The sequence below is a fragment of the Pyxicephalus adspersus genome, chromosome 4 (genome assembly GCF_032062135.1).
Source record: "Pyxicephalus adspersus chromosome 4, UCB_Pads_2.0, whole genome shotgun sequence".
NCBI lineage: Eukaryota > Metazoa > Chordata > Amphibia > Anura > Pyxicephalidae > Pyxicephalus > Pyxicephalus adspersus.
The window spans coordinates 63,778,188-63,804,874 of NC_092861.1; the positions used below are offsets into that span (position 1 = coordinate 63,778,188).

Genomic DNA, 26,687 nt, shown 5'->3' on the forward strand with positions numbered 1-26,687 from the left:
ACCATATCAGCCTCCTGAATCTATTCTAACATTCTTGGTGTTTATTTAGCATTCCACTTCTTTAGGACTATAAGTCTAGGCTTAAAAAGTGCCCTTCTAATTGCAATCCCACCGGCATCCTGTTTTAAATCCTCCCCAAAATAGCTAATAAACTCAAACACAGTTTTATGTTTATTCCAAGTTCAAATTAAATTAATATTCCTTTATAGTCAATAATTATTAATATTAACCCAATATCATTTTAGGAATCTCTATAATATGTGCACTAAATCAGTATTACGTATTCTACACCTAGTACATTTTGAGTAATCACCACCCAATCCCAGATATTAATAAAAAAAATTAAACTATATATAATTTTCAGCCCATACATATTATTACTGAGTTTGTGTGTTGGGAGGGTAATGCAGCATTTTAATTGAAAGTTTAATGTTTTACAATAGCTCCAGGCTTGGCATGCTTTACTTTCATTGATAAATATAAATTGAACAGTGTGTCTAAATTGAAATGGCCAGTTCAGTTTTTAATTTGATTTATTTACTCAACTGTATTATCAAGACTGTCATACAAAAATTATAAAATTGAGCATTTTCTTGCTTGCAGAAATGGTAAAAAAGCATGTCTATCAGACAAAATAGTGTAAACTGGGAAAGCTACATTGTCCCTGTGCTGAGTGATTTCCGAATTTTGACACTGTTCTCCTTAATTTCAACAATATATTTCAAGTAAATATAAAAGTTGTGTTACAGCTGCTGGTATATATTAAGCTCGTTTGCAAAAGCAGCCAAACAATTTTACCCAAATGCATTTGCTTATGAGTGTTTTGCATATATACACAATTTATTGTCAATACAAGTAAGCTTGAAAAGGGGTGTTCTTTTTTTTTTTTTTTTTTTTTTTAACATAGCACCAAACTCCATGACTTTCATTTTTTACACAACATACCTATGCACTTTTAATTTATAACATACATTTAATAAAACTGCAGGTGGAGATATGCTAAAATCCATCAATATAATGATCACTGAATCTTAGTGAACATTAGGTGCAGCCCCCCTGCTATATATCTTGAACTGCAGGGGACAACATAATGCAAATGTATACTAATGTTTACTGACTGTGTATCAATTTATAATCTTGATGGTTCGGAAATTTTTATTTAAGATATGGTGGCTGACAAATCCTTCGCTTAATATTCCTGTGATGTTTTTGTTATGTAGTTTCACTGAATACATTGTACCAAAGGTCAGCCATGCCAACTGTAAAGAACGAGCATGTCACACATATTTTCATAGGCAGCCAGCCACTGATCTTCTCTCTTCACTGCCAGCTACAGATCTATCATTTTGTACTGTACATTCTGTTCTTAGGTGTGTGCCAGTACCCCTCACTTGCTGATATACTTCATTTTAATGTGCCTGTGACATAATGAAGTGTCCAGTTTACAGTTGCTACATGTAGTGCTTCCATATACCATATATTCTACTCTGTGACTCCTTCCTACTATTTTAGTTAATGTCCCAGTCTGTTAACTATTTTTTGCTGTTTGCCTGTCTGTCACCTGCTTTGACGTTCTGCTTGTGTCAAAACTTTAACAAAGAATTTTAAAAAGTGGTGTTGTGCGGTACTGTCCTCATCCCACCATTTCCAGTTTGGGTAATTGTAATTCTCCTAAACTATGTATACATACACACAGTTAAGGAAGAGGTGGAAAGGGAAAAGTGTGTGTGTGTGTGTATATATATATATATATATATATATATATATATATATATATATATCTTGCATTTATTTAGTGTCAACATAATATTCAACCCATTACAAAGTCCATTATCATATTACTGACTGCTCCTCAAAGGGGCTCACAATCTAATGTCGAACCATGGTTATAATTTACAAACACAGTCTAAGGCTAATTTGGAGGGGAAGTCAAAAACCTTAACTGCATGTTATTGGGATGTGTTAGGAAACCAGAGTGCCTGAAAAAACCCATGCAAACATGGGGAGAACATACAAACTCCTTTGCAGATGGTTTCCTGGCTGGGATTCGAACCTAAGACCTAGTGCTGCAAAGGCAAGAGTGCTAGCTAAGCCAACTGTGCTGCCTGGTCTGCCACAATATATATATATATATATATATATATATATTTTAAATTTACGTATATATATTTATTGAGAGGGCATTTGGCATCACTTACATCATTTTATCCTGGATAGGGCCACAAATAATTGTACTGCCGCAGATGCAAGCTCTTTTTATTTGGGATCCAGACCTGGAATGTCTTAGAAGGAATGGGTGGGCCAGGCACTCCTCCCTAACTAACTAATAATAATAAAAAAGGCCGGGTGGCTTAGGTGGAGAACCTGGGTGTAGCCTGTTTACTTGGAAACCCCAGGAGGTCTTGCAATGTTTAGGTCTGCAGGACCAACAGCTCTAAGAGAGCTCGAAGGCTACATTTTGTGTTTTGTTGTCATGCTGTGATTACTGAAATTGGAACTCATGTCTCAAAAAAGTCTCTGCAGTGGGTGCTTTTGAAGCTAATCCCTTACTGTACCAAAAATACAGTAAATATTCACTTTGACACTTTTGATACCCTATTTGCTAAGCAAGCAATACATTTTAAAGCTTCTATTTATATACATTTATAGCAATTGACCCCCTAGGGGTCTATTACAAAAAAGTGAATCTGATATTCACTGAAACACTCCTTGTTGGGGATTAATCGGTGTCTTTGTGTTTCAATCGCAGTAATTGGTTCTCTACCAGGGAATGTTTCAACAAACGTCAGATTCACCTTTTTATAAATAGTGTTTTCAATACATTCTTTTTTTCAAAATGTTATTCTCTGTGTCACATTTTTAAGTGTGCAAAAACATCAATTCAAAACATCAATTCTTCTCTGTGTTCAATGCCCAACAATTACTTAGTGTATTTTATTTATAAGGAGGAGCATTGACACCCTAGAAAGAAAGTTTGCTTGAACTTTAAAACATTCACTTTTTACATCACTACATTACTGCCAGCATGAAGGGGGAATAGCTAATAATAATGGCTGGTCATCTTTAACCTCCTAGGCGGTAACCCCGAGTGTGGCTCAGGGTAAAAGAAAACCTGCTAAAATTGGCAACCCTTGAGCCACATTCAAGGTAGCTAAAAAAGTAATAAATAAAGACTTACCTGGTCCCATCGACATCCTCCAGTGTCCTGCCCGTCTGTGCCCCTCCTCTGGCCATGTCCTCATCCTTCGATCTGTCTCCCGACGAGTGTTCTGACGTTCCCTGGGAGTTCCCAGTGATGTCAGTGTGTATGACCGTCGCTTAGGGGCACGGCAGGATTTTCAACTTATTTTGTATTGCATCCAATACAAAATTACTGTATTGAATGCAATACACTGCATTTATATGTCTAAAAGCTGTACATTGTCTTTCATGAAAATTTATTTTACAGTATAATATAATAGTATGATTATAATAAAGTTTGAAACACAAAGCCATGTCAAAGTTTATTATTACATTTATTAAATGTTTTTTTTTTAATTTATTTAGTTTAATATTTTGACATGATTTTGTGTTTCAAACTTTGTTATACTATTACATTATACTGTAAAATAAATTTTCATGAAAGACAATGTACCGCTTTAAGACATATAAATCCAGACAGAAATGAACTGCCCAGGAGGTTAATATATACTGTATTTGTGGATCATTAGAACTGACTTAAAATATTTCACTTATGGGCCTGCTTTTGAAATGTCATGGGCAGAAAATCTTAGCAATTGATAAGGATGATTCTGTTTAGTGCATTTGAGATACAAATTTGTTGGAATATACACCATCTAAATATAACGGTTATTTTAGTGTCCATTATCAACACACTTGCTTGTAAATACAATTTTTAAAAATCCTACATTTTCATAGTGTTAGTTTAAAAGTGGCTTCACAGGTACCTGTCATACATTTAGTAATTTATATTATGTAGATGACTGATATGTATTATGTAGATGCGACATGTATTTATTGTAATATAAGGTTGCATTGTTTTCTATGACTATATTGGTCTAAAAAAGCTGTGGCTCCTTTAAATCTGTTCCAATGTAAAAAAGACTAGATGATATATTAAACAGTACAAATAAATAACAAGCAATTTCTCAGTGTAGCACAAAGAAGTAATTGGATGAGCACATAATATGTGAATCAGCAACAAGACCTTTTGCTTGGCAAAGTTGTGTCACGTCTTCTCAGATTTAATGTGAATTGTTATTCCAGATTTCAGAAAAGAAAAAAATAGAAGTGAAATGAATAAACAATATGTTTATTCCTCAAGTATTCAACCAAGTATAAAGCAACATGTTTAAAAAGTTTAAAGCAGATCTTTGGGCAAACCACTAAACATAAAGTAGAAATAAATACATGCTTTTTGATTCATCTGCCAATGGATGTGTGATTCATCCACACCAGGCAATACACCAGTAATGCACCAGTGAATGAATGAAGCTTATGAACATAGCTTCCAATAGCTAGAAAGAACCATCACAGGTACACTAAGGCTTTACCAATATGGATGAATTCTATACCTGTCAATCCAACACCTGTCAGATCAGAATTTGGATTGCTCAAGTTCTGATCCGATTGGAGATAACAATGATCAGAACTATGCAGAAAGCAGTAGTGCCAATGTTTCTCCTTTAAAGATACAGTACAATATTTAAACTTTTTCACCCTGAGACAAAAAGTATGTTACTATGATTACAAAGATATACATGAGTATCATGTATACATTATTGCTTTGATTTCTTCTCAATAAAAACTAAACAAAAAAAAATATTTCATGAACAAAGTAATTACAAAATGAAATGTACAATATATGATTACAAAAAAGTTGATAATATTAAAAAGCACATTGATCCTCAACATAAATGCTTTTGAGCACAAAAGTTAATCTTACACTGTAGTTCCTGAAAAATAGATTACAAATGAAAAGTATAGACATATTAAATATGTTGCAAAAGTTGAATTCTTCCATATACAGAAAAACACCATAAATATAGTACAAAACTGTCAAATACAACTATAAAATACACTTATAAAATATATACAAAAGGTACAGTGAAAAAAATTATTGCAATAAAGAAATTAAACTGAACCTAAAACTCCAAAGAAGAAAAAAAGAGAATGATAGATAAAATGTTAATAATCATTTCTATTACTGCTAATTATTTAACCACCTGAGCGTTACACTGATTTCTAGATTTCTGTTCCAAAAGCGTCACAGGTTTTCATGAAATTTTTTTTTTAAATTGTAGACCTGTAACTTACAGAAATATGTCCGAATAGGGTTCTAGTAGATATCATGAACAACTTCTTCTTTTCAAAAAATGTGACTCACTTCCGTTTGACTCTCCTTTTACCCTCTACTCACTCCGCCCCTACTACTTCCGACCCAACCTACTCCCCCTCCTTCCTTTCCTCCAGGCCTAGCTTTTAACCCTTTCCAACCAACCCCCACCCCTTGCTTCGTGTCTGTCCGTGCCCCCTGTCATGTTGCCTTCCGCATAATTCTTTGCTACAGGCTCTCTTTAAAACTGAAGGGCTTCAAAATTGTAATAACAACTAGATGTGATTTAAAATTACATCACAGAGCAAAACATATAACAGCTTCACTGCCATGACTACCGTTCTGTTCCCCACTACTAATCCTATCAGAGAGTGTTGCTAAAAACACAAGTATCAGATTCTCTCTCCTAAAGAAAGCGGATATTTCCCCGAAACGCGTAGAGAATTAACTCAGAATGTATCCCTCACAGGGACACTCTGAAAGGAGAGATTATTGTATGTAATTTTATTGATATTTTATGTGGTTTTATGTATTAGAAATGGGCCTTTTAATGTAAATATTAATAAAATTTTTTATTTTTATAATATATGTTGTTGATATTGGCCCAAAAAATCCCGCTACAAAAATTGCTGTACTTCACCGTATATTCTTATTTGCTATTTGTTAACAAATGTATTTAATCCTGGACCAGATGCATTCCTGGTTTGCTGTATCACCCAGCTTCACTGATGAAAGTGTATCTTCTCCAGCCTTTGAGCCTTTTGTGTGTATTATGGAAAATTTTAAATAAAAAACTATATTTGAAAATGTAGGAAAAAGTAAGGGTTCTTGTTCACGCTCCTTGCAGTCCCCTGCTGCCAGCACCATCTCTGCCTCTGAATCCAACACCCTGCATACTTCCTGTTCCAAGTCAGGTGATTCTCTGTCAGCTGCTCCCTTGCCTCGGAGAACCAGAGTATTCTGCAGACACATTCCCTCTGCAAACATCTGAATAACACCTAAGATTATCTCAACAACAGCACTCCCTCTGCTGGTGGGATTGATGTCTGCCGCTCACTTGATCCACGCCCATCACCTGACATTCCCTTCTTAAGGAAGTTACCTGGCAAAAAGAAGTTGCCTGAACAAGGAGTTCCTTTGGCTCTGCTTCCAGGTTCCTGTTGTTTGTTTCTCCTGTTCCAGATTTGTGTACTGACCCTGGCTTGTTTCCAGACCACTTTTGTTCGCTGCCTGCCCTGACCTCTTGCCTGTTTCCTGACCAACCTTGTTCGCTGCCTACCCTGACCTTTTTGCTCGTCTGACTACTCCCTTGAATTTTCTTTTTTGCACTACATTTTGGTTCCAGCTTGTTAGCAGTCACCTGACTTGGTGGGCACAGGGGCTGCAACCTGGCAGTAGCTTGCCGCACAACATCCTCACCTTTAGAGGCTCTGGAGAAGACCAAGCTTCTGCTTAGACCCTGTGCCCCGTGCACGTCCCCACCCACAGGGTTAGTGACACAGTGGGTCCACCACTTGGCCTTGTGGGAAATCCCTTTGGTCAACTTTCCACTGCGTTTTGTCTTAATTGCCTCTTTCAGCTGGTCCAGGAGGTTAGCATGATACTGTCTGGTGATACCTTGAGGTAGGTGGTTCACCAACAGAATACCGTCTTTGTCCCAGAAAACGGATGCCATGACTTTTTTGTCCAATTTCTGAGTTTGGAACTTCTTTGGCCATGGGGACTCGCTGTGGCGCCATTCCCTTGACTGTTCCTTGGTTTCAGGATCATAGATGTGGAGTCAGGTTTCATCCTCGGTCACTAACCTAGCCAAAAAGTCCCGTGCAGCTTCAAAATGGGCCAAAATGGCTTTGGATGCTTCAACTTGTTCCTTCTACTGATCACTGTTCAAACGTTTCATCACCCACTTCGCTGAAAGCTTGTGCATGTCTAGGATAGTGGTTATAACAAACCCAACACACTCCCCTGAGACGTCAAGTCTCATGGGAGCGCCGGCATCTAGAGTTGGGTACTGGGCAGGCAGCAGCATTTTTTTCTTTCTTTTTTCTAAAGCCAGTGGAACCCTGTCTTTTTCTGTAAATTAACAATAATACTTTGCTTCAGTACTTTAGGACTGGAATATATAGCAGGACTGGCTTAACTGGATCACCCATGTTCACAGATGAAAGTGTATCTTATCCAGCCTTGAAGAGCTTTAATTAATCAGACCCTATGGCACTAAAATATGTATGAAAATATAAAGTATGTCTACAAGAAGTATTTAGAAGTGTTTTTGTAGCACCTTTTTGGATAAGTGGTACAATGAAGTAACAAAAACTTGTAGTTGTGAATGGCAAAAATGTTTTGGACCCAAGACCAAGATGAATAAGAGGAATTAGATGCTGCCCTGGGGCCGGGTGATATATGTATTCTGCAAAGGATACGTGTGTGCAGTTCTGTGCTAGAATTTGCTCTTTAACCACCTGAGCATTACACTGAGGTCTAGATTTCTGTACCAAAAGTGATCCACTGTTTTTCATGAAATTTTTTTTTAAATTGTAGACCTGTAACACACGCGCCGACGTCATCACGCACGCAGAAGCCTTCCGTTTTTTTTTCTCCGCCGGACGGCTTCTCGCTTTTAGAGATCATCCGGCGCTGGACGAAGACGGACGTGGACGATCAGCGGGACCAGGCAAGATACCGGCCGGCATCTTACCGGTCCCGCTGGCACCCGACGCTGGAGAGGGAGATCGACGGACGACGATGGACGGAGGACGACGCTGGAATAGGAAAACGACGCTGGATGTGCACAGCGGGACCATGGAGGTAAGGATGTGACAAAATTACGGGGTTAACCATCCTAGCCATTTTTTTTTGCCCGACCTTCGTACGGGCATAACGGCTAGGTGGTTAAAAAAATTTGAAGAAAATATACTTAATGAAGCATGATATTATTAATAGTATTATGTCCTAGTATTATTGACATAATATGCGCTTTACAAAGTCCATTATCATATCCCTCAAATCCCTTAATCCAATGTCATAGTCATATGTCATTAACATAGTCTTAAAGAAGATGTAAACTCAAAACTACCCAAAACCAAAAGAATACATTACCTTCAATGCCCCAGAACAGTCCAACATTTAAAAATCATAAAGTATATTTTGAATAAATAATATATTTGATCAAACATTTTAAAGATATCCTTGCATACTGGTTGCTACTTAATTTTCAATTTTATTCGTCAGCTTATTATTTTTATTTTTTCTGTCAGCTAAGCTGTGAGTTTTGAATGTCAGAGTCATATGTAATATGCGGAAAAGCATTAAAAGTTGCCTTGGAACATATAAAGAAATGCACTTTTGGTTGGAGGATTATTCACTTTGACATTGCTGGTGTACAGATAGTCCCTGGGTTACATAAGAGATAGGGACTGTAGCTTTGACTTTGAAAGTTGAAACAGGTACATATTTTTAATAAATGCAATTAGGACAGTTGTTTGTCTCAACATATTATTAGGCAGTGTGGTGTCAGTTACTGTACAAAATCCTTACTGTGAGCTAATAAAGCAAAAAAAAAATGGAGCCCAGACATTCATTAACTTATGGAACAAGCCTTACTTTGATATGCAAAAAAAACAACTGCAGAGTTTGTCTTGGGCATTAAAGTGTTACAAGAGCTTGCAGTACAACAAAGGATTTCTTCTGCAAGTCTTGTGAACTGCCCCCTCCCCCCATCAAGCTTCCGCCTTGCACACGAACGAGCAGGGAAGCCCCGTTTGTATCTAGAATGTCAAATGTCTTTAACTCATGTCCCAAAAATGTTAGGAAAAGTGTTAGTGGCTCCAGGCCTAAACAAAAAAAAAAACTGCTGTTATTTTGGACTTTTGGAGTCTGTTGCCATTTTTCTGCCCTGTTAGCATACCATGAGCAACCCCCAGTAATTTGCCACACTCGGAAACTACCTGTATTTATTTATAGGAGCAGATTGTTTTCTTAGAGAATGTAAATTAAAAAGTCACTTTCAGCGCTTTATGGAGCTTTATTTGTTGAAGATCCCTGGTGGCCCCTTACTGTCACTGCTCTCTGTTAAAAAATGACCTATTATACTGGATGGTTTTCCTTAAATGATATCTTTATGTGTGGTTATGTGTGTTTGATTTGTGTATGTATGTGTGTTAGAGGGAGAATATGCCAAGTTGAAGGGCCAGCCCCCATCTCAATACACACATTTAAAAACACACTAGTAGGTATTTTGACTCTATTATTACGCTACTATTCTTTTGTGTGGGTGTTCAGGTCTACGTAGAGGAATTAGATTGTCATCTGCTTCAGGAACAGCAACTGATGCAATTAGTTCATTGATTATCCAAACTGCTTTGGAAAACTGTTAAGCTGCGTACACACTTCCAATTTTTATCGTTGGAAATGAACGGCGAACGAACGATGAACGACCGATTGGCCAAAAATCGTTCGTAAAAAAAGTAACCAACGACGCTGACGAACGAGGATAGTCGTTGGAAATGAACGACCGGACCGGCGGATCGGATTGGACGACGATCGTTGACCATCTATCGTGTGTACGGTCGTTCAGTGATCGTCCATGGTCTGAGCATGCGCGGTGAACGAACGTTCGCTCACTTCCTGTGGTGCACGTCACTTCCTGTATCGTTCAAACGATCGCATCTATCGTGTGTACAATATCTTTAAACGATCGTGTCGTTATCTGTATGTACAGGATCGGTGCCATACGATCGTTCGCAGATATCGTGCAGGATCGTTCGTCGTTCGTTTACCAACGATAAAAATTGGAAGTGTGTACGCAGCTTTAGATGAAAAGTAGCCTAAATTTGTTTTACTTTGTTACATGAAGAGAGGACAGACGAGTACAAACATTCTCTGCAAAGAAGCCAGCTCAGGCAAAGTACACACATTCTCTTTATATAGATTATTAGAGGTAAAAGCATATAAGAACATGTTATCCATTATTAGGTTTGAAAATTATTGATGTACATTAACTATTATTGCTGTAAAGCCATTTAGTAATTTATACTAAAACTGAAATCTAATTTTGCTTCCTTGCCTTTTCTGTCTCTGTTGATAAGTAAAATACAGTTATAGCTATCTAAAAAGCAATATTTTTACTTTTACAAATGTAGTTTTAATTTTAGGCCCTTCAGTGTGTATGTCCAGCAGTGCTGGGGAAGAGAGATGTTCTCAGAAGTGATGCATTCTGTGGTACCAATATTCCTCTCTGCTGCACCTGTGTCTCCAAGAAAAATGTCACTACTACTGCAACCTGTAGATGACAGTATTTCTGGCTGCAGCACAATATGCATATGTAAAACATGCTCAGCTGTTTGCCCTGGGGTAGGCAAGTAAAATGGCAGCATAAGACAGGACCTGTAGTAGAAAGCAGTGTGAGAGAGCCCTAAAATCTTTGGTTTTATAAGTATATTTTTGCAGCTTTACAAAGCATTAAAGCTAACTTGCACAGCAGCATTTTGGGAGTTTTACAATGGACAGTTGCAAAGGATTACAAATCTTTTTACTCTTTGTTGTTACTAAAATTTTACCAATTAGTACTAATCAACCACCAAAAATAAATCACAGCTTGCATATATAGAACTGTTGCACAGTGGTTAGTACTAGGGCCTTGCAGAGTAAGGGTCCTGGTTATTATTACTATGGTATTACTAGGTCTTTGTGGGTTTTTGCCCTCAATGTATTCTACCTGCAGAATTTGGTTTCTTTAAATAAAGGTGTAAAAAGTGTACTGTTTAATACTACGTTAAATTAGGTTGTTTTTTTGTCTTTTTTGGTTTTTCTATGTGTATATTGTGTGCTTTTATAAAATGTATGTCATGTACATTATGGGCCTGATTTATTAACACTCTCCATGACTGGAGAATATAGCCTATCATGGGTGAACCTGGGTGATCCAGAAAACCTGGAATTGAAAAAAAATAATATGTTAATAAAATGTTATTGTTTCGCAGATGTTTACATTACTGGATCTGATCCATTCCCAATTTGCTGAATCACCCAGGTTCACCCATGAAAGTCTGTCTTCTCCAATCTTGGAGAGCTTTGATAAATCAGGCCCTTTGTCCATATATATGTTTTAAACAGCAGAATTAATTTAAAGGGTCTTACATAATTAGCTAGATGTTTTTCCATGCACCTGTCACATTCATATTAAAATAGGGAAGGTACAGGGGAGACAAATGACATCTCCCCAGGTCAGTCTGTTCGTTACCAGTGATAGCAAACACTGTAAAATAGGACCTTTTTCAGTGCTCCATATATCTTGTCACTTTTACAGTATACAATCAATGTGTGCAACACTAGCTTAGCTGTTTAAAATATGTCCTGTATCCTGTGATCTAGTGGAGAATAAATCACTAGAGCTAGCAGATTCCCCATCAGGGGAAATTAGGTAAATGTCAAATTCACCCCTGTAGGAACACATATGTGGTCTAAAAGTAACCTGACACAGTGAAGAGAAATGCTTGTTATTTTCAGGCATGGAAACCATGTGGCTCACTTTCCACAATGCAGAACACAATGTAGAGACAAACGCTGCCCATCCAAAATCTGAATAAACAATCTATGCCTCCAACACTAAATCAATAATAATAACCCACCTTTCTCTCAAATGTCAAGCCAGCTTCAATAAATGTTCCTGTCTGAATTATGTTTATGAGCTATGTATATCCATTGATCTCAGTTGATTCCTGAGGAAGCTGACTATGATCTGCATAACACTTCAAGCACAATTGTGAACAACTGCATTGTGGGAACACCTGATGTTTAAATGTGTATGGCTATGGGTAATTGATGCTTTTAAAGTCCCAATAATTATTCTTTTCTGTTGTTCTTTGGTAATATATGATCTGGGTTGTGGCAACTTTAATTGATGGTACTATACTATTGGGTAAAATCACAACATATATAATGTTTTTGTAAGACAACACAGCTTTCAGCGTTTTTTCTTTCCCCTCCCTAAGATTTCTGTCAGTAATTGGGTAGACTAGTAGGTGGACTAAATTGACAAAGTGATACTTTGTAAGAATCATATGTTTCCATGGAGGCCATGTGTCCTTATGGAGTGACAATGAAAAAAAACATGCTACTGAGGAGTGGGAAACAAAAAATTGACCTTCCATGTATAAACAGAATGCCTGTGTACCCCCTATCGTTCGTGCTTGTATATATAGAAAAAGCATAAATACAAGCTGAGTCCCATGTTGGCACCAACCTTTATATATATATATATATATATATATATATATATATGTATATATAATTCATATATTCAATATAATTCATTTGGAGATTGGTTTTAAAAATTATTGAAACATGAGATATATATTTATTTACATTTCTGTTCCAAAAATATTATGTTTTTTCATAATTACTTCTCACTTTCAGAAAAAAAATCTTAATGGCTCTATATGAACCATATCAAAGCAGTAAAATGACTTTCAGCATTAGCTGCACCACCCACTGGAATGCAGTTGCAATCATAAATGAAATATTTGTAAGCTAAAAAATTACTTATTTTCAATAACTTTTTGTTTTTGAACTAAGTATCATAGGATAATCCAAAAAAGCTATACATTTCCATTTATTTTTTTTTTATTTATAATAAAATGACATTTGGGTAGTATTTGGGCAAAGTGACAAGTATCATGTGTTTTCTTAAGCTTTGTTTCTTAACTATAAATTTGTTGTATTGTTAATTTAATGGAAATTTTTGGAAATAAATCTAGATAAGTGACCTGAGTGAAAGATAAGTAAAATTAATGTTATTCAGTAAAGAACTTTGGGCATTTGAAAATGTAAAGCCTAGATTCATTTGGCAAGCCATGTCAAAATTAATGATTATCATTGAACATTATAATGCATGAGTCCTCTTCACCTTTAACATTTATCTCGTTCCTTAAATTTTCTAAATTGAACTAAAGGTTACTGGAAATTTATCTGATCTTGCTTTTTAGCATTTTATAATTGAAGGTTTATTGAATAATGATGTTGAGATAGTTAAACAACCTACTAATAGTCAAATGTTATATGTTCATATTACAGCTCATTTATTTAACATTTAAACTAAGCAACAACATTTTTAGAGAACAGTTTTAATAATATTTTTTTGTAAAACATATTTTTGTTAAATTAAATTTCTTCAAATTATTATTATTATAATGTTATTGTTATTTCAGGCTTCAGGTACAAACGGAGAAGAAAGAACAAATCAATTGAGATTTACCTTTGTACCATCCACTGGAACACTTCCTAGTCAAGTGCTGGTAGGAAAGGATCAACTACCTAAAATTCTAATAGGCCAAAAAGGAAAAATGAAAAAAAAGGTATTACTATATGTAGAATGTGCTCTTATGTAGGGGTGCCTTATTTTCAAAGAAGGACCAATAGATTCTATGAATGGGAAAGGTTTATTTACAGTTTAGGATGATATATACATATAACTTACAAAAAAAAAAAAAAAAGGGGGAAGAAGGTAAAGGGTATATAGCAAAGGGAGAAGAAAGGGGGTCTAGTTCTATCTCTAGCACATGGTCAATCTTTCTCACACAACCATACACACCAGGGTTTTTCTCTTCTTGAACCACACCCCTCTGCAAGTCCAGAGCGAATCACATTGTTGATTCATCCTTTGTGAAGTCTTGATCAAGAGGTCACACAGGTTGTCCTTGTCCCAGGCTTGGGATTGTAATTACAAACCCCGACCCCCTCCAGGAAGACTGAAGCAACAGTACACTGGTTTGGGCAGGAACAGGTGGTCAAACTGCCCAATGTTTTAATGATCCTCAGGCATCTGCTTATGGAAGATCAATCATTGTCTTTTATGGTTGTTTTAGGGACTGCATCTGTTCCCCCAGATAAAGAGGTTTATAGCTTGCTTTCAAGGAGGCAGAATTATCCTTACACTATATAAAATGTGCGGGATTCGGAGGCATGGTGCCAACTTGAAAAGTGTCTCTTAAAACCTTAATATTTACTATAGATATAGTTATCTGCTCACCAATTTCTACAGGTGAAAATATATAATAAATGAGTACAGTATATAGCAGGTCATAGTCTCTCTAAAGTATGTAATTACATAAAGAAACTGAATAATCTACAAAATTAGTAACCTAAAATTGATGGAATTTTGAGTTAAGAATTGAGTGAAACTTACTTGCACTTGAAGGTCTAGCACAGAGTCAGAAAGGTAACAGCCATAGTACAACAAATATATTCATTAACATCTATGGTTGCCACAAAGAGAAGGAAACACAATAAATACAAGAATACCAAACTACAAGAGAACTTTTGTAAAACAACCATGGTTTACAATTTTATACTTTAATCCAATATATAGTCCACAAAGCTGAACGCATGTTTGGGTTCCTTCATAGTGCTTTCGGAATTTGCAATATTTTTACATTTTTCAATAGTACTATTGTAGCAGTTTTACACTTTAGTGTATACCCTCTTGCTGCAGCCATAGGCTGTATTTAACCTGTATTCACGACATAGTGTCTTAGTTTGAAGGTTTGGAGCAGTAGTGAGGTGGAAGGAATTATTTATACTACAGACTAGCTATATAGGAACCCATTGGACAGAAAGTGTGGAGAAGGTGTTGAAAATGTAGAATATCCTAAAAAAAATTATTGCCTAGCATTGGTTACATTGACAGAGTCATCCAAGGTATAATGTTTTTAGTTTGAGTTTAATGAGTATTTTTTCATAGTGGTAGACTTTATTTATCTTTATTATGTACTCTTTAACTTCTGCTCACCACATTTTTTACATCTTGACTCTGTATTGCTAGCTAAGACTTTTGGGAGTATTAGGCTGCCAACCCACGTTAAATTTTAGACACTGGAAACAATCTTCCAAAATTATTTCCACTGACTAATAAACCAACAAGTATTTTACACACAGCTCCAGTCCTGTTCTATGAAAAAGGGAGGGGGAGGACAAGTGAGCGAGCTCTCTTGTCTTGCATAGCAGTCATTTCATATCATTGTTCATGGATTTCCCCATGAAGGATCCATGAACAACGTTGGGTCACTGCTATACTCATGTCAGACTGTTGCCCGAGACAAGCACGGCTGTTCATTATTATGATGTGATGGTTATCTTACATATGTAAGTATTACACGTTAGGTATTCTCACTAACTTTTGCAGCCTCTTTTCAAAACATTACTCCCTTCTAAATACAACACCTCCTCCCCTTAAAACTATCTTCTCTCCCCATGCCATAGCTACCTACTTTAAGGATAAAATCATCAGAATTGATGTCTTTTCACACTATTCCACTCCTATCACTATCTACCACTTCCACTTGTACATCATCACTAACCTCTTTCAGTACTTTGTTTGGAAAAGGTCTCCTCTCTTCTCCTATCATCCCTGTCTCCTGTCAACTTAACCCAATCCCCTCTGACCTACTCAGTGCCCACTTCTTTACCCTGGCGCCTACATTAACTAAAATATTCAACCTTTCCCTTTCTACTGACATCTTCCCCTCAGCTTTCAAATATGCCATTATTCCCTCTATCCTGAAGAAACACTCACTAGACCCCTCCCTACTTTGTAATTATCATCCTAAATCCCTTCTCTCATATGTTTCCAAACTTCTGGAGCAATTTGTCTAAAAAAGACTCACCGACTATCAGATTACCAACTCTCTACTTGTCCCACTTCAGTCTGGTTTTCAAGCTGCTTATTCCATTAAAACAGCCCTTACTAAAGTGGTCAATGACCTCATCAGAGCTACATCATATGCAAAATTTTCCATCCTCCTCCTAGATCTTTCCTCTGCTTTTGACGCTGTTGATCATCTTCTTCTACTTCAGATCCTTAACACCATTGGTATTAATGACTCTCACTTGGTTTGCGTTCAATTTGTCTGACAGCTCCTTTCAATTTTTTTATTGATAATTCTTCCTCTCCCACTTTCCTCCCTGTTGGTGTTCCTTAAGGGTCAGTCCTTTCTACCAGTTCTTTTCAGTTCATTTTTCTGTACACCTCCTCACCCAAATTCAAAGCAAACTTTGGCTTACAGTACCATCTGTAAGCAAATGACACACAAAGCTGTCCACCCCTGACTGGTCTCCCTCAGTCCTGGATGAGGTTTCATGCTGCCTATCAGCCATCTCATCATGGATGTCTGACAGGTTTCTGAAAGGCAAACTGATTAAATAAAAATCACTTTCCAAATCTCACCCTGACATCTTTTTAGCTGTAAAAGGACAGGTATTCAACTCCTCACTCTTGTCTTGGTGTCACATTTGATTACCCACTCTCCCTCAACCCTAACATTTAGAACATTTCCATATTCTGTGACTTTCACCTGTGCAACATCTCCAAAATAAGCTCCCACTTGTCTACAGAGACCTCTAAATTCCTTGTACATTCCTTGCTCTTTATCCTCTCAGGCTCTCTCCTCTACAAACTATCATGAATGCAGACTTATCCACCCTTCCCACTTATCATCTCCCTCTCTTTGTAATTTTCTACGACACCTTCTATTTCACCTCAGAATCAAATTCAAGATACTAACTGCTCTCTTTGCTCCTCCAATAACCTACTTATTACTTCCTCACCTCATCACATGCATGACTTCAAGACTTCTCTAGGGGGTCGTCCCCACTCCCTTGAACTCACTTCTTCCTATTGGATTTGCTCCAAACTAGCCACCATTCCGTACCCTCCCTTCCATTGTATACTACTTTCTTCCACCTGTTAGATTGTAAGCTCTTTAAGCAGGGTCCCCTCCTCGTCCAGTGTCATTATTTGTATCTGTCTGTCACTTGTAACCCCTATTTGATGTACAGCACTGCGTAATTTCACACGCTGAATTTCACTTATGGTTTTTACATTGAAAACATATCAGCAGAGTAAAGTAAGGGTATGGTGTGACCAAGCATACAACACTACAGGCATTACACGCAAGCAGATAAAGAAACCAGATCACCATAATACAGTGTCCTATCTTCAATAATTTCACCAGCAAATACTGAAATGTATTTTGAAGGGTATTATTTTTAAATGAACAGTCTTGATACACACAGTTGTGTAACAGAGTGATCCTGGCATGCTTGTAACATTGTTATCTACAGCTACAGCAACAACCTATGCTTGGAGATACACTTAAAATGTTTCCCATACATGATTCAGAAGGGAGATAATTGTGTTGTGTTGAATCACATCCTGACCAGTCTGATGCAATTATAATTAAATTATTAAAAATTGAAAATATATTTTGGTATACATAATATATTATCTGTAGGTGCAATGTACATGATATATAACACCAGCCTTTTCTAGTCATTAAAACAAAAACCTAAAACTAGAACTAAAACACAGATTATAAAGCAAGTCAATAAAACATCTTTAAATAAATTTACACCAGCATATATAACAAGCTACTTATTTTCTTTAAAGCCTGCAGAATGTGAAAGGAACTTGGAGATAAAAACACATGAACCTTCTGAGAGTTTTTTAGATTCATTTCGCAAAGAGAAATCTGGAGAAGAGGCTGCATCAAACAAACTGGAAGAAATAAAACATAATGACCTTTTCATAGCAGAATTTGTTGTAGTAATGGACTCTGATGATGGGGAAGATGAAAAATTCACAAAAAAGAAAATAGAAGCAAAGGACTATGAATTCCTAAGAGCACAACAATCAGCCATAACACAGCCCAAAGAAGTTCTATCAGAAGCAAATGTTCATACAAGTGATTACCCCGCAACACAACAAGTGTTCAGACCTGATATGGATGACCTGGAACTTGAGGTACAATTTATTTCTTTAACTATTAATCCTCGATTTGGCACGCACATTTATTACCTTATACAGTTTACATGTTTGGTTTTTGTTTGATACAATAAGAAAATGTTACATTTTACAAAAAATATTATTTATGTTATATTAAAACTTGAAAAATTGACACAAGCATATATTATAACAATGTATGGAAACCTGTAGGAGTTTTGTTGGTAAAATGACATTTACGCCTTACAAAACAATTGTCACATAGCTTAGTAAATGTGGTAAAAATGTAAAAAATATATATTTTTGCATGTTTTGCCTAATTCACTAACATTAAGGAAATCTTTACTTGTAAGGTAATAATTTACTTTCCTAAGCGAACAGATTGTGTTCATTTTGTTAGTAAGACCCTGTATTATGTGTGAGATGCAAATATATATGGTGTATGTGACAAATGACCTTAACTGTGTTTAAAATCTTTTAAATCCAATAATGAACTAGAAACAAAAGTGAAAATGTCAACATCTACAATAAACACATTTGAAAACATATAAAAATATAAACACCATACAAGGCAAAAACATAGCAGACCTGTAATTAGAATGACTCCAACTGTTTTAATTGTTTCTTTTTTTTTTTTTGTAGCATCATTTGTACCTGCCTACCTCTGATGTGAACTCATACAGGTTTCAATTAACTAATTTATCTCACTCATCTAAGGGAATATCAAAATATAACAGAAGTATGTTTCCATCTGAGCCTGTGATTCTAAATGAAAAGACAGAAAATATTAACACATTTTCTGAACCATTGCTATCGCAAGATGCAAATTATTTGAATGTTTTAATGCCAAATTTACACCCACAACATTCTCTGACTTCTCTTAGTCACTCACAAATACCAAGGCAGAACATTGCTTCTGGGAAATCTATAAGATCTAATGCAATGTCACCTCTGCCTATAAGGATTATTAAACACCCTTTATGTCGAAGCCCTAGCCCACTCGGCTCTCAACTTTTTGGGTCCTCTTCATCCATATGTAGTGTGAATGACTTCCAGTCTCCAGTTTCAAGACCCGATTCTATGTCTCGGCTTTCATTTCTAACATCTTTGCTAAAATCCAAAAAATCAGCCTATGATAGAACCATTTCCCCTGATCCAAATCCATATAATACTGGGGTTAAGTCAACCTCACAGTTTTACAAGACTACAAGAAATTCAAGTCCACCAAGAAAATCACAATCTTGTTTTGCCCTTTATTACCCAAAAGACTTAAACATTTCAGATGTCCAAAGAAAATATGAAAAACAAAATCTGCCATCGCCTTCTGCTTCAGATATTTTACATAGTGAATCCATATTCCAGTCAAAGACTCTCAGAAGTCTTTCTCCTGAGTCAATACCAATAAAGTCATCTTCATGTTCATTTGTTTCTCGAAAAGGGGTTGTGTCACCATTGTTGGAACTACCCCAACAACCAAATACAATATTTCATTCTAGCAGAGAAAATATGTTATCTCGCAATGAAAAGCCACCATTGAACAAAGAGTCTTATACACCTTTGAAAAAATATTCTGTTCTGGGCAGATCTAGAAGAGTTACATTATTTCCACCTCCTTCACACTTTCATCAGTCAATCTCGACCAGCCAAAAACAAAATGTGATGCCATATATAAAAAAATATGTGCCAGTCAAAGGGAACTTAAGGCCATCTTTTAGCTTGAATGAGAATTTAGATAGGAACTGTGCAAGATCTGCTTCACCTATGGAAATCACAGAAAGCTACATGCTTCCTCCATCTTATCCCAACACTTACCAACTATTTAATGAAAATGTAGATTCAGGATTCAATGTTTCATCACTTCCTTTAAGTTACAAACACCATTGTGAGAGTTCTGAAGAATTATCAAGAAACTACACTCCTATGTGCACATCGCCTACTAACATTTTGGGATCACCAAGGTCGATGTTGTCAAGATCCTGTGAACAGCGATCAGCAAGTTCATTATCTCAAAGGTCTGACCAGGAAAATAAACAGGTAATTCCGTGCATATTGCCTGCATCTTGTATGATTAGTACATTTGTGTGGCTTAATTGTGTAGTGGACCTAACTCACACATTTTTCCTGCTTATTTATTTAGCATAAGGACTCCTGCCTTTTATTAACCTATTTATTATTTAGCATTCTGTATGTTCTTTAACTCAATGCACACCTACTTTGAATATCTTCCACAACACTGGTGTTCAAAAACAAAAGTGAATGTTTATTACATCAATCAATAGTTAATAGGATGTAATAGTCCCCTCACATGGATAAACACTCTAATGTGGTAGTTACAGTTACGTTAACAGCTACAAGAAGTAAGTGTGAAATTGTAAATATGTTAATATATAAAATTATATATAAAAAAATGTTAGCACAGCAATAGTAGCACAACAACAGTGAAGCAAGGTCCACATTAAGTCCTCAAGCAATGAACGTTAGGAGACGAATGCAATATAAAGATGAACAAATGAGCATACACACTAAGCAAACAATAAAATAACCCAACTTTTATTTTTTTTTTTTGTAGGCATACAAGATCAAGTCAAGTTACAAATCTTTTGCAGCAATTCCTACAAATACATTACTTCGAGATCAAAAGGTTAGTGAATGTTTATAGTGATAGATAATGTTTTAATATAATGCAAATACATGTAGAATCAAAGCCAGTTCATTTCAAGTACTTGTAATATAGACATGTATATTTGTTATCATATTGCTTATAGCTTACAGAGGTAGGATACTTTTTTTTAATACCTCAGTTTTTACACAGAAAATGGCATAGGTTTACAGGTTTTGAAGACAAAGTTATACCACAACAGTCTGTCATGTGTTGTTTCCTAATGTCCAATAGTATTAATAATAATTATAATATTATTTGGTTATAAACAGATGAATGTGGGCTAATCTGTCTTGTCTTGGCAAGTGCACATGGTCTTTGGAGTTTCAATACAACTATGTATGTGTATTGCCATGGCAATATTGACATCAAAATGCAAAATAATATAAATATGTATAAATTACTTATTACTCAGAACACCTAGTGAATCAGTGCATTTTTTCGTTCTCTTTCAGTATTTATTGGAATAAAATATCAGACATGTAGCAGAATATTGTTTGGAATGAATCTAATTCACTCAAAAGAGACTATTTATAAACGTTGAAAGCATTAAAATCAAGTAGAAAAATGAATGAATCACATACACATAAAAGTTGATGCACCCATGCTCTAATTGAGTTCTGTATGAAAAACGTGTACAATTTGGATAAAAGTTGGCTAAATCTTAGGTAAAAACATTTAAAATGGACTTGCATTGTAGGAGTCAGCAGTAAAGCACAAGCATTGTGTATCACTACAAATCAGGAAGTAAAACCTGCATTTGTATTTTGCTATTACGGGTGTATGTGTGTTTATACACAGTATACCTACATTAGGTTCTACATTATAAATATATTATAGTACAGTTAGCCCCAAAATAAAATTCTGGTTGAGTATTAATTCATGCCTAGGTTGTGGCACTGTCCCCCTGGGAGACAGCACTACTAGGGGCGCTATGGCTTGCACGGAGGTGGTGTGAGCCCTGAGAAGGGCCAAGGCACAGAGTCTAAGCAGTAATCAGGTCTTCTCCAGGGCCTCTAGTGGTGAGGATGTTGCGCTGCTGGTTACTGCCAGGTTGCTGTCTTTGGGCACACCAGGGTGGGCAAGATGATACACGGTATCAAATCACTAAGCAAAAGAATAGTGAAGGAAGGCCAGGGTCTAGGTAGGCAGCAAGCAAGAGAGGTCAGGTTACAAGCCAGGGTCAAATACCAGGTATCCAGGAAACAAACACCAGTGACACAAAGCTGCTGCAAACACAGGGAACACAGGAGACACTGGAAGCAACAGGAGGCACAGGTGACACAGTAATATCCACAGACTGAGAGCAACACTGGAACAGCACAAGGGAATGGGCTGAAAACAGACTGGACAACAAGGGGTTAACACAGGAGCTGGACAGAGGAATCACTGAATTAAATAACAGGTGTACAGAAAGTAGCTCAACAGAATTAGGGACTCAGCACTAGTGGGGACACGTTGCATGAATGCAGAGTGCTGTGTCTGAGCTAGCCAAATAGCCAGGGATGATTAGGAGGCTATTTCCTGATCGGTCGGCGAAACTGATAAAGCTTGCTAGCATAGGCACGCTCAGAGTCAGAACTGCCCACATGCAGAGGCGTCTGCGATTTAGTGACGAAGAGTGTGACAGGCACCTTCTGATTTAAGGGGTGCAACCTCAGATTTTAGCACCTGAAAGAAAAACCATGAGTGCACACTGGAAGGTGGGTCCACAAGTGTGTTAAAGCAAGTGATCCTGGGGACTAATGGCTGTGTGTGGCTGTGCTAGAGAGGGCTAAGCCATGGAATACCCCACACAAAAATTGTTGGCAAGTTGGCTAGAAATTTTATATTGTTTTAGAAGAGAAGATTTTATGTTTGTTGGAAGAAATAGAACACACATACTTTATGTACTCCAATATAAAGAGTTTGGAATATAAACCAAGGTTTATCTGAAAACAATAGGCACAAGGCACTGACTTGAGTGTAAACCTAGGCACAAAATGCAGCTGTCACTGCTACCATTCAAAACATTAATCAACAAAAATGCCAATAAAATAACATGAATAAAAAATATATTATATGATTAAAATTACCAAATTTAAAGGGACAGGTGACAATGACAAGGGCTGGAGTGACAGTGACAAGGGATAGAGTGACCGATAATCAGAGCTATTAAGAGGGCCCTTTAGGAGATACATAGGCTAGGGTAAATGTGACAGTCTGTCATTGACAGATAAAAAATGTAGTATTTATTTTTTTAAAACAACATGACCCCGGTATTGAGGTAGGTGGAGGTTTGCAGGTGGGAAACCTAATAGAATCTGCAAACTACCTTTAATAAAGGAGCACTCAGAGTTTTGGATTTTCTTAAACCCTGAAGTTGATTTACTGAATGACAGTGTTTCTTCTCAACAGAAAGACAAAAAAATCCCTTTAGCATTGCTCAAAAAGACATTGCTAAAATCTGAATGTATTTGCTTCAGATATCATTGCATAATATATATAGACTATAACATTTCAGTTGTTTTTTTATCACATCTGACATACAGAGCTTTTTTTTCACTGTGTGCATGGAACGTTTATATTCTACATGATTTTCTCACCTAGTACAATAAGCTTGATTAAAAGCAGTAAAATATAAAAACCACTTGATTACTATGATTCACCACTAAATGATCCAACCTAGGGATGCACCACTCCAAGCTTCAAAAAGAAGTTTGGTTGTATATTTAATGTACAGCACTGCATATTATGTTGGCACTAAATAAATCCTGTTTAATAATAAAATCAGCCTCCCGGGATGCATGACACAGGTATCCCGGGAAACTCTGCGCTCCCAATAATTCTTGGTTGTTGTGGTGCTGTACTTAAAAAAACAAACTAAAAAAAACAACAATTTGTCTACCCTTCTATGTAAAGTTAAAATGTTGAGTTTAGGTATGCTTTAATGATTGAGTTAGCAATTGTATTCATTTGTAGCCAATGCTGATTTGTAATTGTTATGATTTTAAAACACAAAGAATTTTAAAACACCAGTTGCTGAACTGCAACTGAAGAGGACTTAATTCAATCTCATTCAACCTAGCAATGGTCTGCATCTAAGAAACTCATTGCAAAGTATTGTTGGTATTATTAAACAGGTACTGTACAGTAAATAGGGAATATCATTTTTTATATGTGTGTGTGTATATATATATATATATATATATATATATATATATATATATATTGGCTTTTCTGACTCAAGTGACAAAGGCTATAGGATCTTTCTGATGCTTAACCTCTAAGGTTTTCAGCCAGCAGCCAGAAGTTCACATTTTTTAAAATTTGTGAATCCTACTGAATTTTTGTTAAGCTATGGGAGCAGAAAACCCTAACTCCAACCCTATTATCCGAGCTCAAGGATAAGCATTTAAATATAGTTGGCCTCTAGAGTCAATAAATATACCTGTCATTTTACTTTTACCACTGGGTTTTCCCCAATCCCCTCTGTATTTGAATGGCAGCTCCATTTTTTTCATAGTGAAAATGAACATTATTTGTTAAAATTTCTGCCTCTACTTTTATAGGCTTGGGTGGCACATCTGTTTGGTAGGAGAGCAGGAAACTGTAAATACTAATTTAGAGAAATCAAGGCATAACCACTGAATGGGCCCCTACCACAAACCTTGTCCCATTCTTTAAATTTACCCCACCTAAAGCAAGCATTTGTACCAGTAGAAACCTCTCTGAATATGTATATTAAAAATTGTTTTTTTAGGCAATTGATAAACCTGAAATAACCACTACTTCAAGTAAAGAAAATATGGATCCACATCAAGAGGTAACTTTCTTTTTTTCCTTCACTTTTTTTTTTGTATTGATCATTTTAATAAATGACTGCAGGTAAATAATATTTTATGTTTTTCAGATGTGTTCTCCTGCTTTGCTTAGGCAACAAACTGAAGAGATATGTGCTGCCATTGATGAGGTGCTACATGATGACCCTCTGCCTGTGGTAACTAAATACCATTTTACTATCAATACATCCAGTTGGTTCACTCTGTGTGTCATTAGGTTTCTGTTTTTTTTACCCTCTTTTTTATTCCCTTCCCTTTCCCTCCTCGCTCTCTCTTACTCCCTTCCCTCCTTCTCTCGCCTCCCTTTACCTTTTTGCATCAACCTCTCCACCCCATTTTTTCTGAGTTTGCCAAATAAAAAAATCAGTATTAATATTAATTTACAAAATTATTTGATTCACACTTTGTGTGCTGTTGGGTACATGACAACAGTGCATTGCCAGCATCAACCCATACAGTCTTGCCTAAAATCTTCTTTTATTGCTCAGCGTAGGTAAAACATTTCTGTAAGCAGGATTACACAGCTGTCAAGCTATCAACAGCAAATGGCTGTCAAGCAGTGCACTGTATGGCCTTAAAATCCCCTCCCTGCATAACTTACAAATTCCCTCTATGATATGGAGAAAAAACTCTTTCTGCTCCTTAGTAACACTGCAGGAAACAATTATTAAAATAATGTTACCTGCAGTAGTCCTTCTTTGCCACTAGACCTCTATGTTATATGAACCTCTAGGGAAAAAAACTTTGCAGCTGCCAATCACTCCATTTCAGCAGAGACAGTATTTTCTTTGTGGAGGGAATCTGCAATGTGTTTATCTCATATGATAAAGAAGGAAGATGCTGCCAGGTATGAACTATATAGGGGATATACATTTATACATCTGAATGTGATACAGAACTGTGAAATATTTTTCCTTTTATGTAAATGTATTTTTCATAAAGTACTTTTATTTTGTAAACAACCTTTATTGCAAATTAATTTTATATATAAACTAGCATCAATGACACTTAAGGGTGTTTTTACATCTATATACATGTCCCACACAGACTTATATGATCAAAGAGAAAATAAATTTAAAATGTACATAACTTTATTAAAAATCAGAATAGAAAATGATACAAATACACTGAACCGAATAAAAAAAAAATATCCAAATACATTTTAAAACAACATATTATTTGGTTTTTAACCACAACATTATTCTAAATCATCATACAACCTTATGTATAAGAAAAGATCCCATTCCAATTGACATATAGGCAGCAGTATAAATAATATAATAATAATAATATAATAGTATATAATAAAAGACAACAATTAAGAACAGGAATGATGTCACCTTTTGCAGATCAACGCCTGCCTTTTCAGATTAGATACCACCAAAACCAGTAAGATCAATAGTTAAGCATTGAGAGCAGTTAACACTAAAATAAACCAGAAATAAAAAAAATAAACCAAGATGCTAATTATAATGCACTACATGCATCTAAAAATATATAGGTTTTGGGGTTGATTTTTAAAATATCTGTTGTCTACTGTTTTTCTTAAAATGCCTAATACCTAAATTAGGCTTGGCGCAATTTATGTATACATTATTGATACAGACTGTCATTATGTAAAAGGACAAAAACAGACATTGTGAGACAGACACAAATAACAGACAAAAAACAGACTGTGATGAATACATACTGTATGCAGTAATGACAGATGGAAGCTGGGTGAGAGGTGTTGAGTGACAGGCATACCTGGGTGGCTACCCACAGTTTAAAGCTTACAGACAAAAATTGCAAATGCTGAACAATATCAGCCTTGACATGTGGCAGGGTTTAGATTACAAAGAATTTTTGAAAACATATAAGTACTAACACCATAACTTATATGCAGTCAGACAATTGTCAAAGTTGAAACTTTAAAACTTTACAGTTGTTCTAGAGCTCTAATTAGTCCTAACATATCTAAAAGTAGCAATTATCATTTTTTTTGGTCTTCCTTTTTTTGTTTGGATGCAATTTTTTGGATATTGTGAATTGCCTCCCATTGCTAAGCATATGGATAAAACTGGCTATTTTCTGGGCTGAGACATTGAAAAATGATCA

General features: G+C 36.1%; 1 protein-coding gene across 5 annotated transcripts in view; it reads left to right on the plus strand.

Annotated features, from left to right (window-relative positions):
• MLIP (muscular LMNA interacting protein) overlaps positions 1-26,687 on the plus strand; it is a 90,282-nt gene that overhangs the window by 33,262 nt on the left and 30,333 nt on the right. For all 5 annotated transcript variants that reach the window (XM_072408451.1, XM_072408452.1, XM_072408455.1 and 2 more), the window contains exons 2-7: positions 13,543-13,689; positions 17,778-18,131; positions 18,753-20,144; positions 20,680-20,751; positions 24,512-24,574; positions 24,662-24,748. In XM_072408451.1, coding sequence (XP_072264552.1) covers positions 13,543-13,689; positions 17,778-18,131; positions 18,753-20,144; positions 20,680-20,751; positions 24,512-24,574; positions 24,662-24,748 — 2,115 coding nt within the window. The remainder of the gene's footprint in view (positions 1-13,542; positions 13,690-17,777; positions 18,132-18,752; positions 20,145-20,679; positions 20,752-24,511; positions 24,575-24,661; positions 24,749-26,687) is intronic.